Source organism: Lathyrus oleraceus, chromosome 6 (assembly GCF_024323335.1).
Source record: "Lathyrus oleraceus cultivar Zhongwan6 chromosome 6, CAAS_Psat_ZW6_1.0, whole genome shotgun sequence".
NCBI lineage: Eukaryota > Viridiplantae > Streptophyta > Magnoliopsida > Fabales > Fabaceae > Lathyrus > Lathyrus oleraceus.
The window spans coordinates 495,820,792-495,843,138 of NC_066584.1; the positions used below are offsets into that span (position 1 = coordinate 495,820,792).

General features: G+C 36.4%; 1 protein-coding gene across 3 annotated transcripts; it reads left to right on the top strand.

Annotated features, from left to right (window-relative positions):
* Nucleotides 1-6,257: 6,257 nt before the first annotated feature.
* On the top strand, nucleotides 6,258-21,934 carry LOC127091223 (uncharacterized). 3 transcript variants are annotated; one of them, XM_051029790.1, is made up of 3 exons: nucleotides 6,258-6,569; nucleotides 6,656-6,737; nucleotides 6,920-7,245. In XM_051029790.1, exons 1-3 carry the CDS (start codon nucleotides 6,453-6,455, stop codon nucleotides 7,084-7,086), a joined length of 366 nt encoding a protein of 121 aa, XP_050885747.1. In that variant the 5' UTR covers nucleotides 6,258-6,452; the 3' UTR covers nucleotides 7,087-7,245. The 3 variants fall into 3 exon arrangements, with proteins under 3 accessions (XP_050885747.1, XP_050885749.1, XP_050885748.1); XM_051029792.1 differs by lacking the exon at nucleotides 6,920-7,245 and adding an exon at nucleotides 21,578-21,934 and having other exon boundaries at nucleotides 6,273-6,569; XM_051029791.1 differs by lacking the exon at nucleotides 6,920-7,245 and adding an exon at nucleotides 21,575-21,934 and having other exon boundaries at nucleotides 6,282-6,569.
* The last annotated feature ends 413 nt before the right edge of the window (nucleotides 21,935-22,347 follow it).

Below are 22,347 nucleotides of genomic sequence, written 5' to 3' on the forward strand. Positions count from 1 at the left end.
AGGGTCGACAGATCGAAAGGTAAAATACAGGGCCCTCAACTATGTCCTGGTGAATGAGGAATTGTTCAAAAAGACAGCTGAAGGAGTTTTGCTAAAGTGCCTTGGAGAAAGTGAGGCGTATGTGGTTGTGTCGAGTGTACATAGTGGAGCGTGTGGGGCGCATCAAGCAGGACTGAAGATGAAATGGCTTTTGGTGCACTCATGAGTTTATTGGCCTTCAATGTTGAAAGATTGCATTGAATTTGCTAAAAGTTGTCAGGAATGCCAATTGCATGGGGGCATACAACATATGCCCGCAAGCGAGTTACATACAATTGTGAAGCCCTGGCCTTTTCGAGGGTGGGCATTGGATGTGATTGGAGAAATAAAACCAGCTTCGTCGAAACAACAAAGGTATGTTTTGGTCGGTATCGACTATTTCACAAAATGGGTCAAGAGGTTGTGATAGACTTTGTCCAAAGTCACATCATATGCAAATTTGGTATCCCCGAAACAATTACAACCGACCAAGGGTCAGTTTTTACTGGTCGAAAGATGCAAGATTTTACAAAAGAGATGGGAATCAAATTATTGACTTCTACCCCATATTATGCACAGGCAAATGGCCAAGTCGAAGTGGCCAATAAAGTGATCATTAGCCTAATAAAGAAACACGTAGGCAAGAAGCCAAGAAATTGGCATAAGACGTTAGATCAAGCTTTGTGGGCATGTCGAACGTCGCCAAAAGAAGCAACTGGAACAACTCCGTTCCGACTGGTATATGGGCACGATGCAGTGTTACCAGTAGAGATTCAGGTTCATGCAGTCAGAATCTAGAGGCAACATGAAATACCTTCTGAAGATTATTGGAGCATGATGGCAGACGAACTGGTCGAGTTAGATGAGGAAAGAATGTTAACCTTGGATTCATTACAAAGGCAGAAAGAAAAAGTCGCTAGAGCCTACAATAAAAAGGTGGCGGACAAAATGTTTGCTGTCAACGATTTAGTTTGGAGAGTGATTTTGGCTATGGATAAAAATGACAGGGTCTTGGGCAAATGGTCCCCAAATTGGGAAGGACCGTTTAAGGTTTTGCAGGTTTTCTCTAATAACGCTTACGAGGTCGAAGAGTTGGCACCAGATAGACGAATCTTGAGGGTAAATGAAAAATACTTAAAAAAGTATAGGCCTCTCCTTCAAGAGGTCAAGATTTCGACATGCTAAATGGCTGTCGAATAAATTAGGTTGGAGAAAACTATGTTTGAAACCAGCTACAAAAGCACAGAAAATTAAACAGACACGGTGCTGGAAAATAAAGTAGTGGCATAAAAGTTGGCAAAAGCCATTGTTCAAATATTACATCAAAATAAAAATGGCTAAAATTTGCCGAATCTAGACTGAAATGATTGAAGCTTAAGATTGTAGTGTAGAGACTAAGGTTCAAAGTTGTCGGCCTGGACCCTAAGCTGTTCAAGTTTCTTTTTAACGTTGGAGAGCTCTTCAGCTATGGCCAAGGCATCTGTGGTGGTTTGCTCAACAGTATCTTGGGTTGGCTTCACAACCTTGTCGACAATGCGGGATTCTTCCTCAGTAATTAACCCCAATTCACTGTCCAGAGCAACAATTTGACGTTGAAGGTTATGATTTTGTTCATTGGCATACATTTGTCTATTTGATCATGCATTTAGGTCATTCATCACCATTTGCATATTGTAACAAGTTCAGGCCAAAGGTTCAACAATAATGGATTTACTTGGTTAAAGTGGATTTTCGAGGTGGATATTATTTGGTAATTATTCGGGTTTATTTCCCATATTATTATGGTGCGGATCATCTCTTTATTTGATATTCATGGTTAGCTGGGAGATTGGAATGATTGTCACTTAATTCAGAAGTTTGCTTAGATTTAAAGAAAAGAGCAAAGTTGGAATAAAGGAAGATTTCATTCATTTATTGAAAAATAATGTATTACAAGGAAAGAGGATAAAAAAACTACACCTTTTTGGTACAGTTGACTTTTTCGTAAAAAAATGACTTTTTTTGTCAACGGTTGACTTTTGGTCAACTGTCGACCATTGACTCAGGTTTTGAATCCTGAGTTTTCCTAGACCTATTCTACAAGCATTTTATCAAGGGATTCATCATCATTAATTATAAATGACTTGTGTCATGATTATGTCAAATGCTAATTTCCAACAAATTCTATCTTCCATCACGCTTCACTTTCATGGCTTATTTTTCAATATTTTCCAACATTGTTTCAAGCCCAAAAATTCAGAATTTAATCCATGAGTTTACACCATTCAAAAATTGTTTATTTTAAACATAAAATCACTTCCTAAAGTAATTTAAAACCATGAGTTAAGACACTCAAAATTCAAGGCAAAAGTGGTGGAAAAACCAAAGGCAAAAGCATTTTAATTCAAGTTAATTACTAATGACTCTTTGTCTTACATCCTAACTTAATATTTTTTCTAAACTCAAACACCATGGAGGGAGCGTAATGTGAGAGCTGGAAAGTCAAATGAAAGAGTCTTATCCAGATTTGTTTCGTTCAGATAATTTTCGAGGACGAAAATTTATTAAGTGGGAGAGAGTTGTAGCGTCCCGAATTTTGATTAATTGATTTAATTGAATTTTAAATTCCTTTTATTTAATGATTTTGGTGATAAAATATTTTATATGATTTATTTGATAATTATGGGATTTATTTGAATTATTAAAATATTGTTAATTATTATTTAATTAAAATAAGGGAAATATGGATTAAATGAGAAATATTTAGATATGGGTGGAAAATAGTATTTTTCTAAAATTGGTCGGTTAAGGGATGAGTTGCCACTAATTTTGGGAGAATTGTGAATAAAATAAAATAATTGGGATTGTTAGGTTATTTAAATAGAAAAGTGTGGGGGGAGATTTTACAGTACATGAGAAGTTGGGCAAAGATGCAAGAGTGGAAAAGAGACAACTCTAGGTTGGAGAAGCACACCATAACCAAAAGATTTTATCTTTGCTGGAAATTAAAGTAAGGGGAGGAGATTAATTTAATATGAGTGTCAAATGCATGAAGGGTAGAGAGGGATCCTCACCCTCATCTAGATTTCCTCCTATTTCCCTCCATTGTTGATGCTTTTGGATTTCTTTTGGAAAAGTGTGTAAAACTAGTTGTAATTGTTATGAATGACATGAAATTCGTGAATTATTTTACTACTGGTTTTTCGTTTGCCTCTGTATGTGCAAATTGATTGAGTTGTTGTTCATGTTTATGATTTTTGATGTGATGAACATATTCTTAAAATTGTGATAAATTGATGAATTAGATTATGAATCAGTGGTTGATTAGTGTAATAACTGTTATATGAAATATGTGTAATATTTTTTGTTCGATTTGGATGGTTTAAGGGTCAAAATGGAGCTTTGATAGGGTTCCAATGATGGAATTTGTGTTTCCTGGTTTTGCTGTCATGAGCTTCTGCGCTTAGCAAAGACCTAGCGAATTTGCGCTTAGCGCAAAAAGATACCGCCCAGCAAATTCGTGATAAGCGAACGATGGTTACGCTTAGCGAGGATGACAATATAGAGTTGGCTATTTTCGAATCAATTTTTCGGCAAAGTTTTGTTTTGGCAAATGTTTAGTACTGTTAGGTACTGATTAACACTATTGGCATTGTCTGATGTTAATTGAGGAGTTGGTGAATAACAATTGATATGTTTTATCAGTTGTGTGAATACTTTGTGGATGTAAAAGTATGTGTTGTTAAATTCTTATATGATTATGCAATGGTGAGTCGTAATTATAAAGCATGATTACTTATGTTGAGATGGTGGCCTTATTGGCGAGTATGTGGTTCTAAGGGGAACTGATGAATGTTTATTACATTGGTTTGTTGTTGCATTGCCATGCATCATGGTGTACGAACTTTGGTCCACTGTTGTATCGTTGGTTCAGAAGGGGGACTAGTGACGGGTTGTTGATTCAGAAGGGGGACCAGTGATGAGTCCTGATTCATAAGGGGGATCAGTGACGTGTATGGTCAGAAGGGGGACCATTGGTGGGTGGACTAAATCAGTAACATACCTCTGATGTCTAAATTAGTACCACAAGCATATAGAGTTGAGGAGTTAATGCATTGCATACATACATGCTTTGCGATCGAATTACTATTATTGTTGTGTAAATGATATTCATGAATTGGTGATTATGTGATTCTGTTTGGGTGAGATATGAGTAAATTATTGTTGTGTTTAATTCATACATTGATGATTGTTATGTATGATGCTACCCTTTCTATCTTTTGCACCATTAACATATTTCGAGCGTATCCTCACCCATATTTGCTTATTTGTGGTATTATGTACTCTCTTGGGATGCATATAATCAGGTAGAGGAGTAGCTGATGTTTGAGTCGGAGGATAACGTTGAAGCCTCATAATTTATTTAATGTTTTTTCCCGAGTCATTTAGTTTCCGTTGACCTCTGATATATAACACTGAGACAGGTTGTTTTGTTACATGATATGTTTCTTGAGATGTTTGAATTATTTTATTAAGTACTTATGTTGAGACATAATAAATGTTTATTTTGGAGTTTTGATGTTTCACTGCTATTTAATATGTGTGATAATTGGAGTAAAATGCATGTCGTAAGTGTGTAACACCGACGTTGTGCAAAATTACATGTCATATTTTCATAAACCAACGGTGTCGGGTTTAGGGTGTTACATCCAACGCCTCCCCTGAGGGACTTATAGTCTCATTATCTAGACAACATATAACTTTTCTTGAGGGACTTAGATATTCTAGAATAACTAAACTCTCTCTTAAGGGACTTAGTATTTTCTTGGGCAAGATCAGACATAGAAATCACACCTAATAGATAAGAACAAAGCCTAGACTAAGAGACTTATTCACAGGTCTTGTTTGAGAGATTGATAGAATTCACGCCTGAGAGGTTCAACATCTCGCCTGAGGGACTTGTAGTCTCATTATCCAGGCTACATATACTTTGCCTGAAGGACTTAGATTCTCAGGCTAATTAAACTCTCGCCTGAGGGACTTAGTGTTTCCTTGGACGGGATGAGACATAGAAATAATGCCTAAGAGGTGCGACCGATGTCTAACCTAAGAGACTTAGTCATAAGTCTTATTTGAGAGCTTGATAGAAGTCACATCCGAGAGATTCAACGCCTGGCCTGAGGGACTTATAATCTTATTAGTCATGCCACATATAAATTCTCCTGAGGGGCTTAGATATCCCAGACTAATTAAACTCACGCTTGAGGGACTTAGTATTTCCTTTGAGGGAATCATGCATAGAAATCATGCCCAAGAGACGCGATTGAAGTGTAGCCTAAGAGACTTAGTCATAAGTCTATCTGAGAACTTGATAGAATTTTCGCATGAGAGGTCCAATGCCTCGCGTGGGAGATTTATAGTCTCACCATTCAATATGATTCCCCTTAAAAAAAAACTCAAGCCTAATAAGCTTAGCACGTCACACATATCATTAGGAAACCCATGACCTCGAGCTACTACCCCATACCCAGTTGTGCTCTATATCTCTATTTTATGCATAAAGTGCTTGTGTTTACATATATTTTTTTGAATGTTTTATATATAGTACATCTCATAACTATGGTGTATATCAAGTTTTCTTTTAGAGCAAGGGAACATTTAAATTTGGTGTAAAATGATAATTTGTAAATTACTTTTATAGATATTTATACTATCAAATTAATGGTTATGAGATTTTCATTTTCTTGTTTAAAATATTAGTGGTGGACTCTTTTAGAATGTTTACCATAGTTATTTTCAACTTAAAATACAATATATATATATATATATATATAATATATATATAATATATATATATATATTATATATATATATATATATATTATTAAATAACTTGTAAAAAATACTTACAAATTTACAATTAACACCATACAAAAATTAGTATAAAAACTAAACATAAAAAATGAAGTCTAGAAAACAAGCATCTAAATTGAAAATTTTGCTTGTAATAATAAATGAGTAGATATAGTGGTCCAAGTTGTAAGTTGAAGACTGACTTTTGAAGGTAGAATACTAGAATTTCAATAAATGCATACTGTCAATGAAATGGATCACTACTGGATGCAGCCAATTCTTTGACTTTAGTTACATACACACCCAATAATCTACACTACACGGATCCAATGCTATTAGTATTAATCTTCTAGATAATAATACTTACTTTGAATCATTCTTGTGAAAGAAAAAACAATCAAACACTCTGTCACTATGTGGGACCTTCTTAACATACTCATCATAAAATTAAAAAAAACGCCACTTTCACTTTTTTGCTATTCTCATTTTTCTGCCAACCCCACCAGGCACCAACAAGTGATGAAATTGTTCTATCAACTCAAGATGAGACTGATCTTGCAAACTTAGTAAAAAAAACATAGAAATTATTCAAGAAGTATAGTATGGCTTTTAAAGATTGTTCTATAAACAGGGAGGTTCAGAAAGCATCGGGTGTAAAAGTCTCAAAGAGTTTTCCTCTTTCCAGTCTTGCTTCTTTGGAGTCTTTGTCTTTGCCACTGGTATGTATGCAGATTTGAATTGAACCCTTTACTTTATTTTGAGTTTTGAAGTGATTATGATTTCTTATAATGAATTGTGAGAATAGGTGCAGGAGGTTGTTCTTTCTGGTGATATGAAGTGTGAGAACTGCCAGAAGAGAGTTTCTGACATTATTAACAAAATGAATGGTAAGTGTGTTTGTTAAAGTTTCTTCATGTTAAGTTATTCTTTGATTTTTGTTGAAATAATAGGATATGTTGTATAGACAAAAATTTTGAACTTGTTAATTGGTGTTAGTTAATATCTATAGAGAAAAAAAATCCTTTAATCAAATCCAATATCATCTCCTATTTGCTTTGTTTGCAAGAAGAGGTTAGAGAAGGGAGAGAGAGAGGAAAAGAGCAGTGGTCCTTACTGTGTTTGTTGCCACTTTATTATATAAAGACCTTTGCATGCGTTTTTGGCTGCAAGTCAGAGGAATATAATAGAGCCATAGACCATAGTGATGGCAGCATATATAGAGTTTCTTTTGATTAATGGAATACGGTGGAATAGAGATGGATGTAGTAGAACCGAATGTAGTGTTTTAGAATTGTGGTTGCGATTAAGTCAACCATAGAGAACCGATTTTATAAATATATATTTGAGATGAGACATATATCCGATTTTATAAATATATATTTGAGATGAGACATATATCGTCTAGAATGGCTTACATATTTTTAAAATTTTATATGAATTTAACTCAATCTTATAAAATGGATTTGGAAGATCATAATTGTTCCCATTTATAAATATTTGCGACTTATATATTGTCGTGTGGTTCATCTGCTTTTAAAATTGTTGTTAAATCTAACTCAATTTTATAAAACTGATTTATAACATGATAGTTGTTCTTATAAGCATATATTCGGACCATAAATTTTTCAATGGTCAAATGAACTTTAGAGTTATGGTTGAGTATAACTCAATTATTAAATATATTGGGTCTTTTCTTTTATTGGGCTTTCGTTATTGCAAAACCCATTTGGCTTATTTGGTAGTTAGTTGTTAGTTTTTACTGTTTCACTGTAACTATTATTTTCTTTTCCTTTAGTTAGAAGATAAAAGTGTATATATTCTTCTTCTTCTTCCATTTTACAATAACGAGAAATATAGAAAATACATTCATGACGAAACTATTGTCTGATATGTGTTTCCATTGTATTCTATCTCAACATGGTATCACGAGTTATATGCCATGGTAGCCATTGTCCATTTACTTCCTCTTTTCTTCTTTCTTTTCTCATTCAGCAATGGTTGTCACGCCTTACTCTGATTTTGCAACAAACTTTGCAAACCCCTATTACCTTCATCCAAATGAGAATCCAACTCTCATTCTGGTTTCCCCTCTTCTTGATGCCAAGAATTATCACACATGGTCTTGATCTATGGAAATTGCTCTCATCTCCAAGAACAAACATCAATTCATCGATGGATCCTTACTCAAACCCTTGCCTACCGATCCACTCCATGCACCATGGACAAGACGCAACACCATGGTCATTGCGTTGCTTTTTCGTTCTATCTCTGAATCCATCGCAAAATCAGTTCTTTGGATTCAAACTGCTTTTGGAGTTTGGACAAATCTTCACACGCGATTCGCTAAGAGCGATGTTTTTCGTATTTCTGACATCCAACAAGATGTATATAGATTCAGGCAAGGTACTCTCTCTCTGTTTCTGATTACTTCACCCAACTTAAGGTTTTCTGGGATGAATTGGAATCTTATCGACCGATCTTACGTTGTTCTTGCGCCATTCCCTGTACGTGCAAAGTTGTTACTTCTATCCATAAACATCGTGATGAAGATTATGCAATATGTTTCTTGAAAGGTCTGAATGAAAAGTTTTCTTCATCAAAGTCTCAGATCATGATGATGACATATCTTCTAGATATCGATCACGCTTTCTCTATTGTGATTCAACAGGAACGCGAACGCAATCCTCTCTCTTCTCTTGATTTGCCTTCTGACGACACAATTGCTCTTACTTCTACATCTTAATTAACTTCACTCAATACAACGGTGGCAATGGAACCCTAATTCCAGAGGCAAAACTTCTTCCTCACGCCCTAACAGGGTCTGCACACGTTGTGGTCTCACTAATCACACGATTGAAACATGCTTTGTTAAACATGGTTATCCACCGGGTTTCAAGAACAAGCCACAAGCTACTTCCTCTGCCAACCATATTTCAGACAATCCTTCAGCTGGTTAACAAATACTGATTTTGGTTTCACGCAGGAGTAGTACAAAGGATTCTTAGAGCTTCTTCAACAGTCAAGACCCAACCCAACCACTAATTTTGTCACTAGCACACCTTTGGCTATGAACACAAACTCCACTCTTGAAGTTGGTAAGCACTTAAGCTCTTGGATTCTTGACACATGTGCTACAGACCATATCACATTTCACCTTGATTCCTTTATCACACACAAAACCATTAAACTTATTCCTGTCACTTTACCTAATGGTACTCACATTGTTGCTTCCATATCTGGTAGCATTGCCCTCACTCCCTCCCTTATCATCCACAATATTCTTTATATTGCAACCTTTAATGTCAATCTAATCTCTGTAGCAAAACTTATTAATGATCTTAATTGTCATTTTTAATTATTTGCTAATGCGTGTCATATTCTGCAGAACACCTCCAAGAGACTGATTGGTATAGCTAATTTGCACAAAGGTCTCTGCATCCTTTAATCCTCTAGGAGTACCTCTATTTGTAATTTTGTTGATAATAATTCATACGACCTTTGGAATTATAGGTTAGAACACCTATTTGATGTAGGATTAAAAGTTGTTTCTAGAATTTTTCCTTTCATTACTTGTAAGCCTAATTTGGCATCTTGTGACTCATGCCATAATGTAAAACAAAAGAGGTTTTCTTTTCCCTTTAGTCATATTCATACTATTGCACCTTTTGATTTGTTACATACAAATTTATGGGATCCTTACTCTACCATTTCTCTTTTAGGCCAAAGATATTTCTTAACATTAATGGTTGATTTTAGTAGATACACTTGGGTAATTTTCCTCAAAACAAAAAATCAAACGAAAAACAACCTTATTAACTTTGTTGCTTATATTGAAAATCAATTTAATACTACCCTTAAGTGCTTAAGATCTGACAATGGCACAGAGTTTTTAACTCTAGCTCATTTCCTTTTATCCAAGGGTATCCTACACCATAAATCCTGTCCTGAAACACCACAACATAATGGTATAGTGAGAGAAAACACCAACACATTCTAAATGTGGCTAGATCTCTCCATTTTCATTCTCATGTCCCTTTGTCTATGTGGAACTATTTGAAGGAGAATTGCCATCCAAGGCGCAGCGGAATATAAAAATTTCTCCTTTAATGATCCTTACGAATGAGCATGATCAGTGATAGAATCGTTACCTCTTGTGGAGATTCAAACCTTTGGTGCAGATCTCTGACAATGATCAACCTTTGATACAGATCCACGGGGCGATCACGAACGTTGAACGATGACAACGTCTCTACTCAGTCCACACGAACGGATTCCTTCAATCGCAGTGCTAGCTGTTTGTGAGTGAAGGCTTTGAGTGAGAGAGAGAGAGATACGAAATTCCAACTCTTCAGTTGTGTTGTCTGGAGTGTGTATGCTTCTACCCAAGGGGTTCTATTTATAGAACCACTTGTGTGGGCTTCAAGCCAAAAAGCCCACTTAAGTGCATTTTGGCCCATATCTCAGAATATGCCAAAATCACTTAAGTATTTGGTACTTTACCATATTTCGTATTCTTCTTAAGTACACCGTACCTTACGATGTTCCTTAATTATTCTATCTCTCATCAATCCGTCCTTTGTGTGTGACCCTATAGGTTTTCGCGGCGTTGGCAATTATATTAAATCATGCATTTAACATAATAAACAGTGAGCGGTATCTAGCAACACATCACTGCTACCCAAGTCACGAAAATGTCATGTGATCTGACAAAACCTCCTGTGATAATAATTATGTGTATAATTACCCCTTTGCCCTTATGTCTATATTGAACACAAGGTATAGACCATGTCACCCTTGTCCAGTTCAATATTGGGCCCATAGACATTTATCCTGTTAAGCAGGATTGGCAAATTCCATCTAGGACACTCATGTCCCTCAGCATGCTTCGTGGAGTACCTATCAACTGCCTTTATGGTTATCCAGTTACGGACAACGTTGGATCAGCAATAAAGCACTCGACTCTACATCTAGGATCCATAGTGGTTTCAGGTCGAAGAGTGGTATACACTATTATCACCATGAGAATAACTTATGACACTTTGCATAACTTTCTATATAGTATTCTCATAGCGGGTCAATCCAGTATGAATATTACTCTTAATATTCATACCTATGTTTAAGACTTGATAACTCTTTATCCATGATCCATGAGACGTGATCATCAGTCTACAAACATAATAGTCTCCATGCTTTAATGTTATCCCATTTCATAATAAAGCTTGACTACGGACATTTTAAGAATAGTGTCCTTATGTTTAATGTGATCTCATGATTAAGTCATACTTGATACATTAAATGGACTATCTATTCCAGGGACTTTATTAAACAAACATAATAAAGAAAAATGCCTTTTTATTATTAATAAATAATTCGATACAAGTACCAAAAGTATTGGCCTCTAGGGCTTACACCAACAATCTCCCACTAGCACTAGAGCCAATTAGACATATCCCTAATGCCCATAGATCTAGTATGGCCATCATGCTTCTGCTGCGCAAGAGGCTTTGTCAGTGGGTCAGCAATATTGTCGAGTGTAGGTACTCTACATATTTTCACATCTCCTCTATCAATTATCTCTCGAATGAGGTGATAACGCCTAAGTATGTGTTTGGATCGTTGGTGAGATCTAGGCTCCTTAGCTTGTGCGATAGCACCATTGTTATCACAATAGAGACCAATGGGATCCACAATGCTAGGAACTATGTCAAGTTCACTAACGAACTTTTTGATCCAAACAGCTTCCTTTGCTGCACTTGAGGCAGCAATATACTCGGCCTCGGTTGTAGAATCAGCAACTGTATCTTGCTTTGAACTTTTCCAGCTCACAGCGCCACCGTTTAAGCAAAACACATAACCAGATTGCGATCTAAAGTCATCCTTATCTGTCTGGAAGCTAGCATCAGTGTAACCAATTACAGCCAACTCTTCCTGACCTCCATATATCAAGAATGATTCCTTAGTCCTTCTCAAGTACTTAAGGATATTCTTAACAGCTACCCAATGGGCATCACCAGGATCAGATTGGTACCTACTCGTTGTACTTAAAGCATACGAGACATCTGGTCGAGTACATAACATGGCATACATGATAGATCCTATTGCAGATGCATATGGAATCTTATTCATGTGTTCCCTTTCTTCCTTAGTTGAAGGGGATTGTGTTTTTGATAGACACAGGCCATGTTGCATAGGTATGAATCCTTTCTTGGAATCATGCATATTAAAGCGTCTCAGCACTTTGTCTATGTATGTACTCTGACTTAGGCCAAGCAGTTTTTGTGATCTATCTCTATAGATTCTGATTCCTAATATATAGGCTGCTTCACCTAGGTCCTTCATAGAAAAGCATTTCCCCAACCAAGTCTTTACTTGTTGCAGGGTAGGGACATCGTTTCCAATGAGTAATATGTCATCTACATATAATACCAGGAACACGATCATGCTCCCACTAACCTTCTTGTAGACACAAGGCTCATCTTCGTTCTTAATGAATCCATATTGTTTTACCGTTTCATCAAAACGAAGATTCCAGCTTCTGGAAGCTTGCTTCAATCCATAGATTGATCTTTGTAGCTTACATATCTTATGGGCTTCTTCTGGTATGTCAAATCCTTCAGGTTGTGTCATGTACACATCCTCAAGAAGATTCCCATTAAGGAAAGCAGTTTTGACATCCATTTGCCATATTTCATAATCATGATATGCAGCGATAGCAAGTAAAATTCGAATAGATTTAAGCATTGCAACTGGTGAAAAGGTTTCATCATAGTCAACGCCATGAATTTGTTTATATCCTTTTGCAACCAGTCTTGCCTTATAGGTATGTACCTTGCCATCCATGTCAGTCTTCTTTTGAAGACCCACTTGCATCCTATAGGATTAACTCCTACAGGAGGTTCTACCAAGTTCCAAACTTGGTTCGTGTACATGGAATCTATTTCGGATTTCATGGCCTCTAGCCACTTCTCAGACTCGGGACCAGTTATGGCCTCTTGGTAGGTCACAGGCTCATCTTGATCCATGAGTAATACATCACCTTGATCTGTTATGAGATATCCATATCTTTCAGGTAGGTGACGTATCCTGCTTGACCTACGCTGGTCTTGTTCTACTTGAGCAGGTTGTTCTTCCACAACTACTTGTGTTTCCTGCTCTAATTCCTCCATAGGTGTATCAATGCTTTGCGATTCTTGAATTTCTTCAAGCTCTACTTTCCTCCCACTGGTTCCTTTGGAAATAAAATCCTTTTCTAGGAAAACTCCAGTTCGAGCGACAAACACTTTGCCCTCAGAAGGATTGTAGAAGTAATATCCTCTTGTTTCTTTAGGATACCCCACAAATAAGCATTGGTCAGATTTGGGCTCAAGCTTAGTTGAAATTTGTCGTTTCACATAAACTTCGCAACCCCAAATCTTCATGTAAGACATATGTGGTCTCTTACCACTCCATATCTCATATGGTGTTTTATCAACCTTTTTGGATGGAACACGGTTAAGTGTGTAAGCTGCTGTCAATAGCGCATGTCCCCAAAAGGAGTTTGGAAGATCGGCGTGACTCATCATGGATCGGACCATGTCCAACAGGGTTCGATTTCTTCTCTCAGATACACCATTCCATTGGGGTGTTCCAGGAGGAGTAAGTTGGGATAGTATCCCACACTCTTTTAGATGGTCATCAAACTCTAGGCTTAAATACTCACCACCTCGATCTGATCGAAGAGTTTTAATATTCTTACCTAGTTGGTTTTGTACTTCATTCTTGAATTCCTTGAACTTTTCAAAGGACTCTGATTTGTGTTTCATTAAATACACATAACCATATCTACTGAAATCATCAGTAAATGTGATGAAGTATTGAAAACCTCCTCTGGCTGGTATGTTCAGTGGTCCGCATACATCAGTATGTATGAGGGCCAAAAGATCATTAGCCCTTTCACCTTTTCCTGTGAATGGGGACTTTGTCATCTTTCCAATTAAACAAGATCTGCATGTCTCATATGATTCATAATCAAAAGAGTCCAAGAGCCCATCTTTATGGAGTTTGGAAATGCGTTTCTCATTTATGTGGCCTAACCGACAATGCCAAAGGTAAGTTGGATTTAACTCATTTGGTTTCATCCTTTTAGTATTAATGTTATAAATAGGCATTTCAAGATCAAGGACATATAGTCCATTGTTCATCTGTGCAGTAGCATAGAATATATCATTCAAATAAATTGAGCAACAATTGTTCTTTATTATAAATGAAAAACCAAACTTGTCCAAACAAGAAACGGAAATAATATTCCTGCTAATTGCAGGTACATAATAACAGTTCTCTAACTGAATTATTAAACCACTAGGTAAAGTCAATCCATAAGTTCCTACGGCTAAAGCAGCAACCTTTGCTCCATTTCCAACTCGTAGGTCGACTTCACCTTTTGCCAATTTTCTACTCCTTTTTAGTCCCTGCACATTTGTACAAATGTGAGAACCACATCCAGTATCTAATACCCATGTCACAGAAGTAGATAAATTAATTTCAATAACAAAAATACCTGAAGTTGAAGTCTCTACTCCATTCTTCTTATCTTCCAGGTACTTTGGGCAGTTTCTCTTCCAGTGTCCGGTTTTACCGCAATGGAAGCAGGTGCCTGCTTTTGCTATGCCTCCACTAGGCTTCAAAGCAGCAACGGTGGGTTGGGTTTGACAACTTCCTTGCCTTTCCCTTTATCACCCTGCTTGATGGGCCTTTTGTTCTGTCTCTTTCCATTTCCGATCATCAGAATGGACTTCCCTTTTGACTTCAGATTCTGCTCAGCCGTTCTTAACATGGCTAGCAGCTCAGGAAGCGATTTGTCCATATCATTCATATTGAAATTTAGGACAAACTGACTGAATCTATCTGGCAACGATTGCAAGATCAAATCAGTCGCAAGTTCCTTTCCGAGGGGAAAACCCAGTCTGTCAAGGTTTTCCACATACCCAATCATCTTGAGTACATGGGGACCTACAGAGGCTCCCTCAGCTAACTTGCCTTGAAAAAGGGCTTTTGAAATTTCAAACCTCTCATGCCTTGCTTGCTCTTGATAGAGCAGCTTCAGGTGTTCGATCATATCGAATGCCGACATGTTCTCATGTTGCTTTTGCAATTCTGAGTTCATGGTAGCTAGCATGAGACAGGCAGTTTCATTGGCATCATCGACATGCTTCTTATAAGCATCTCTTTCTGCCTTAGGTGCAGAACTAGGAGGTTCCTCTTCAGGAACAGGTGTCTCCAAGACATACAGCTTTTTATCATGTTTGAGGACAATCCTCAGGTTTCGGTGCCAATCCAGAAAATTTGTCCCAGACAATTTTTCCTTGTCAAGGATCGATCGCAAAATGTTGTTAGAGGTGTTTGTTGTCATGGTAATCTACATAAGAAATAATGAAAATATAAGTATCATTGACATAATTAATTAGGCCTTTAATTAAACATGCTCCCACTATTTTACTCAAAACAAATGACCCTCATCATCTGATTCGGAAAATCCCGTTGGAAGATTTTCTAGTGGGTCGAGATCCATATTTCACTTCGTTCTAAGTCCGCGTAGGCGGATTACACAAAACTAGGTTATTTAGGTAGGAACTCCTTCCAATTGTATCTCATACAACTCTCGAAAATTTCAATTGGGTGAATAACTCCTTATTCTAATCCATCATATGGATTATTCCCAACTCTTGCTTCTAAACATATATAATCTTATTATAATTTGTTTAGTTAAGTTTGACCCATTGTTTTAACAGTTGGATATTACAATTATCCCATCGCACCTTACTAATATATAGATCATGCACCTCGCGTAGGCGAAACCTACAATTTCAATTACTAGTCTTGATGAGTGTTAAAACTTGGAAAGCTTAAAACTTAATATTTAGTTTTGAGGGAATTGCAACTTTACTGATCTCACCGGCTTGTTTATCATATAAACCGTCTCTCACATGCATCAACATACATACACATGCATCAACATACATATAAACAGAATGAAACAGTTATGGCCCCTAGCGCAATTGTTCTCCCAAGCCAATGAGAGAACCTAAGCTAACCTATAACGATCTAAGCTTCTCCAAGCAAGATCTTCAAGGTTGTCTTCCTTTGGCACTGACTTCTTTGCTTTCTTCATATCATTACATTACATGAAAGAAACTCGTTTTACATACGAGGGAGTGAGATGAGAAAAGAAGTTACATTTGGGAGATTAAGAGAGAGGCACGACACGCAGGTCGTATTTTAAAATCCAAAACAAAACAAAGGAAAACTAAGGCCATAACCGATCACCACAAGACAATAATAAAAACTTTATTATTATTATTATTATTATTAATTCCTTTAATTAATAAAATCAAATTAAATTTCGACGACCGATCACACTACGCAGAGTTAGCCGGGGGTCCGCTGCCCGGTCAGCGGACGGTGGTTCCGCTGACCGTTCAGCGGACAGGGGTCAAGGGGGCAGCGCCCCTTGCGGGGTCTAAGGGGCAGCGCCCCGCTCGAAAATTTTAATGAACAATTCATTTAAAAATTGACGTCGTTTTTCGTATCAACACTTGATACTTCAAAGCACTTTTTCTAGCCGAACCGGTGAATTTTTCCTTGCGTTAACCGGTTAACCATATGCGTTAACCGGTTAACACTGTTTGAAAACATTTAGAAAACTCTTTTCTGCCTTGCGTTAACCGGTTAACCAAATGCGTTAACCGGTTAACACTGTTTGAAAATCTCAAAAAAAAAAAAATTATTTCGCATTCCGTTAACCGGTTAACCATATGCGTTAACCGGTTAACACTGTTCCAAAATTAAAAAAAAATTTATTTCGTATTACGTTAACCGGTTAACCATATGCGTTAACCGGTTAACACTGTTCGGAAAAGTGTTTAGGACGCACAACTCTTGTGCAATCAAACCCCAATCGCATAACTCTCTAACAACACAACCCTTGTGTCGTCACTAACCCTGATGCACCAATTTCAGACCGTCAAACACGTCTCGATTGTTAATTCAGTATGATTGATCAACACGTCATTGCTTCACCATACTAATGTCGGATCAAGAAGCAAACGACCATTGATCGCTCAAAGGAAAACAATCATCGAGGTTTTTGAATGAACGAAACGAGAACACTATATCATATATAATGTATTTTGCATCAGGATCACATATATCACATATATGTAACTTGATCGATCTCAATTTAACCTTTGATTCATTCTGTTTTAATCATATTATTACAGAACAAAAACAGTTATCAGATTCATGGTTTCGTAAGTGGCTCTGATACCACTGAAGGAGAATTGCCATCCAAGGCGCAGCGGAATATAAAAATTTCTCCTTTAATGATCCTTACGAATGAGCATGATCAGTGATAGAATCGTTACCTCTTGTGGAGATTCAAACCTTTGGTGCAGATCTCTGACAATGATCAACCTTTGATACAGATCCACGGGGCGATCACGAACGTTGAACGATGACAACGTCTCTACTCAGTCCACACGAACGGATTCCTTCAATCGCAGTGCTAGCTGTTTGTGAGTGAAGGCTTTGAGTGAGAGAGAGAGAGATACGAAATTCCAACTCTTCAGTTGTGTTGTCTGGAGTGTGTATGCTTCTACCCAAGGGGTTCTATTTATAGAACCACTTGTGTGGGCTTCAAGCCAAAAAGCCCACTTAAGTGCATTTTGGCCCATATCTCAGAATATGCCAAAATCACTTAAGTATTTGGTACTTTACCATATTTCGTATTCTTCTTAAGTACACCGTACCTTACGATGTTCCTTAATTATTCTATCTCTCATCAATCCGTCCTTTGTGTGTGACCCTATAGGTTTTCGCGGCGTTGGCAATTATATTAAATCATGCATTTAACATAATAAACAGTGAGCGGTATCTAGCAACACATCACTGCTACCCAAGTCACGAAAATGTCATGTGATCTGACAAAACCTCCTGTGATAATAATTATGTGTATAATTACCCCTTTGCCCTTATGTCTATATTGAACACAAGGTATAGACCATGTCACCCTTGTCCAGTTCAATATTGGGCCCATAGACATTTATCCTGTTAAGCAGGATTGGCAAATTCCATCTAGGACACTCATGTCCCTCAGCATGCTTCGTGGAGTACCTATCAACTGCCTTTATGGTTATCCAGTTACGGACAACGTTGGATCAGCAATAAAGCACTCGACTCTACATCTAGGATCCATAGTGGTTTCAGGTCGAAGAGTGGTATACACTATTATCACCATGAGAATAACTTATGACACTTTGCATAACTTTCTATATAGTATTCTCATAGCGGGTCAATCCAGTATGAATATTACTCTTAATATTCATACCTATGTTTAAGACTTGATAACTCTTTATCCATGATCCATGAGACGTGATCATCAGTCTACAAACATAATAGTCTCCATGCTTTAATGTTATCCCATTTCATAATAAAGCTTGACTACGGACATTTTAAGAATAGTGTCCTTATGTTTAATGTGATCTCATGATTAAGTCATACTTGATACATTAAATGGACTATCTATTCCAGGGACTTTATTAAACAAACATAATAAAGAAAAATGCCTTTTTATTATTAATAAATAATTCGATACAAGTACCAAAAGTATTGGCCTCTAGGGCTTACACCAACACTATTATGTGCAACATGTCATTCATATCATAAATAGACTACCTTCACCCGTCTTAAAATCACACAGTCCATATGAACTTATTTTCAAGACTCCTCCTTCTTACATGTATTTAAAAGTTTTTGGTTGCTTGTGTTATGCAACTTCTAATCAATCCCATATGACTAAATTTGATTCTAGAGCCAGAAAGTCTATGTTCCTTGGTCATAAAGAGGGTGTCAAAGGCTTCATTTTATATGATTTATCTAGTCATGACATCTTTTTTCTCGAAATGTTATTTTTTTATGAATCTTTTTTCCCTTTCCACAAAGTTGACAAAACTCCATTACCTCCTACAAATCATGTCCACACTCTTGATGGCATACTTATTCCTGGCCCTATCCCTGACCATTATGTACCTACTGACCCTACTTCCCCCCCCCCCCCCCAGATACTCCTTTTCCCTTCACACCTGACATTACAGCTACATCATTTGGCTCTTCTAATCCCATTAATGACATGTCTCCATCATCCTCTCTCCTTTCCCAAAACCAGACCGTTACTCCTACCCCACACCCTCTTTTACCCACTAGACACTCAATCAGAATCTATAATCCTCTTTCTTACCTAGCAGATTATCACTGCCTACAAACTGCTACAAATCTAACACCTAACATCCTTTATCCTTTATCCTCTGTCTTATCCTATGAAAGTTGTTCCTCTTCTTATAAAAACTTATGTTTCTCCTTATCCTCACAGCAAGAACCAAAAACCTTTGCCCAGGCCAACAAACTTGACTGTTGGAAATAAGCTATGAGTGCTGAACTACAAGCTCTTGTTGATAATCAAACTTGGTCCCTTGATAACCTGCCTCCAAGAAAAGTCCCTATTGGTTACAAGTGGGTTTATAAAATCAAATACAATTTTGCTGGTTGCATTGACATGTATAAAGCAAAACTAGTTTCCAAGGGGTATACTCAACTTGAAGGCCTTGATTTTTTTTATACATACTCTCCAATTGCCAAGATAACCACCATTTGTGTGCTTCTTTCACTTGCTTCTATTAAAGGTTGGCATTTAGCTCAGGTAGATGTCAACAATGCATTTTTGCATGAAGAACTCAAAGAAGAGGTTTACATGTCAATTCCACCTGGCTATTCAGCATCCCCATCTTCTCAAGTTTGCAAACTACACAAGCCCATTTATGGTCTGAAACAGGCTAGCAGGCAGTGGTACTCTAAACTTTGCTAATTTCTCATTTCTCTTGGTTTCAAATAGTTTGAGTCTGACCATTGCCTATATACTAAGTCCTCAGATCAAACCTTTACCACCCTGCTTGTTTATGTAGATGATTTAGTCTTGGCTAGAAATTCTATACATGAGATCAATTTACTCAAACATTCTTTGGATTCCAAATCCAAAATAAAATACTTAGGCTCCTTGAGATATTTCTTAGGTTTTAAAATTGACAGAACTAACTCAGGCATATTTTTTAACCAAAGACAATATACTCTTGAGTTGTTACAAGACACAAGGAACCTTGCTTCCAAAACTTTTGTCACTCCTTTTGATCAATCTCTCAAACTTTCTATTTCTGATGGAACCCCTCTTGCTGATCCTACCATTTATAGGAGATTCCTTGGTTGACTGATTTACCTGACCAATAGCAGGTCTGACATTTATTTTATTGTACAACATCTTAGCCAGTTTATTTCTAAACCTCTTGCACCACATTATGATGCAGCCATACGACTCATTCAATACCTAAAGTCTTCTCCATCTGTAGGCATTTTATTCTCAGCCTCTAGTGCCTTAAAATTGCTTTCTTTTGCTGACTTAGGTTGGGCTAGATGCCCTGATATTAGAAGATATGTTAAGGTTTTTGTGTTCTTCTTGACTCCTCCTTGATCTCATGGAAATCCAAAAAGCATCATATTATATCTAGATCCTCTATAGAAGCAGAATACAGATCCCTAGTCTCTCTTACATGTGAATTACAATGGTTGCACAACTTGTTTCACGATTTCCACATTGGTTTTTCTTCTCATGTTTCTGTTTATTGTGATAGTCAATCAGCTATCTACTTAGCTCACAATCCAACTTTCCATGAGCGCACTAAACACATTGAATTTGATTGCCATGTAATTCGTGAAAAGATCAACTCAAAGTTGCTTCATCTTCTTCTTGTTTCAAGTGTCAATCAGCTTGCGGGCGTATTCACCAAGTCATTGCATGCTCTTGTTTTGCTTGCTAATCTTTCCAAGCTTGGACTTTGTAACATACATAGTCCGCCTTGAGGGGGGTGTTAAATATCTTGAGCCTTTTCTGTTATTGGATTTTCATTGTTGTAAGGCTCATTTGATTTATTTGGTAGTTTGTTGTTAGTTTTTACTGTTTAGCTGTAATTGTTATTTTCTTTTCCTTTAATTAGAAGATAGAAGTGTATATATTCTTCTTCTTCTTCCATTTTATAATAATGAGAAATATAAAAAATACATTCATGACGAAGCTATTGTCTGCTACGTGCTTCCACTATATTCTATCTCAATATCAATCATACCTAATCGGTTTTCAATTTGTAAAATGGTAATTTTCTTCACTTATAAAAATATCTTCGAGTCATCTTAAACGAGGCTTTGTGTGCACGTGTGTGACATATTGGTGAAAGTTTGAGTTTTGAGAATGTGTTCCTCTTAAAATCTTAGATTTGATTCTTGCTAGGTGCAAATTGCTTATAAAAAAATTGTTTAATGTGAGGCTCTTGAAATAAAGATATTTCATTTTATCAATTACTATAACTTTTTTTTCTTCGATTTGTTCGACTTCGACGGAATGTAAAATTAGTTTACAATGAAATTCATAAGGAACTTAAACTACATTTATTTTATTTTTTGTAAAACAAAACTACTGTTATTATTTACTTGTTGTAGAACAAATTGACAGTTGTAGACAACTTCACTTTTAAACTAATTAATTAGAGTTGCTTTCAATTTTGATGAATCTTGTTATAACCTTGTGATGGTGTTTATGATATTTTTTGTTAGCTTCTAATACAATACTCTCCTATCTTTCATTTTCCAGCAGAAACTGAATCCATAGTGGTGAATGTATTGGAAAAGAAAGTGATACTTACTTTTAGAATATCATCAACAAGACATGTTGGTAAAGTAATCTCACACAAAGTTACACCTAAAGTTGCCATTATGAAACGCATATTTCGGTCATCCAATGGTTAGAAAGGAAGCACATGTGCATAAGATTCTGAAGATTGATGTGATAATTAGTAATGTACAGCACACAGTTTTTGGAGTATTCATGATTGAATTTGTTTTGTGATTGCTTTTTCAACATGGATATTCCTAAATAGAGATAAGGGGATTTTATTGAATTTTTGTGTTTGAATAAATTCTTCAAAATTAAATATATATATTTTTTAGTTTATGTAGATGAGAAATGAAGGGATTCTGGTAGGTTTTATTACTGTTTAGTGCTGCTTTAGGCAAAAGCAATGCAAATTGGAGGCATAAAGAGATGCTTACCATAGTTAATTATAATTGGATAACTTGGTCGTATTGGCACGGTCAAGCACGATCAATTTTGAAACGATTCGAGAGAGTAATACAGTATTCTAAACATTATTAAAAATTGGTTTAATATTTTTTTCTCCGTATATCAAGTTTGTAGTTTATTTTGATTCTTTAATCTAAAAATATATATATGTTAATTTTTTAATTTTTCAAAAAATATATCATGTTAATTATTTTGTTGAATGTGGTTTATATAATTATGAATCGTTGAGATAATTATGAGTTGTTGAGATAATTATAGATTATTTAGAATATAACTCATATTAT

Excerpts from the sequence above, each read along its gene's own strand:
- LOC127091223 (XM_051029790.1), top strand. The coding sequence starts at position 6,453 with ATGGCTTTTAAAGATTGTTCTATAAACAGGGAGGTTCAGAAAGCATCG. Across the intron at positions 6,570-6,655 it reads AGTCTTTGTCTTTGCCACTG|GTGCAGGAGGTTGTTCTTTC; the intron begins GTATGTATGCAG and ends TTGTGAGAATAG. Across the intron at positions 6,738-6,919 it reads CATTATTAACAAAATGAATG|AGGTTAGAGAAGGGAGAGAG; the intron begins GTAAGTGTGTTT and ends GTTTGCAAGAAG.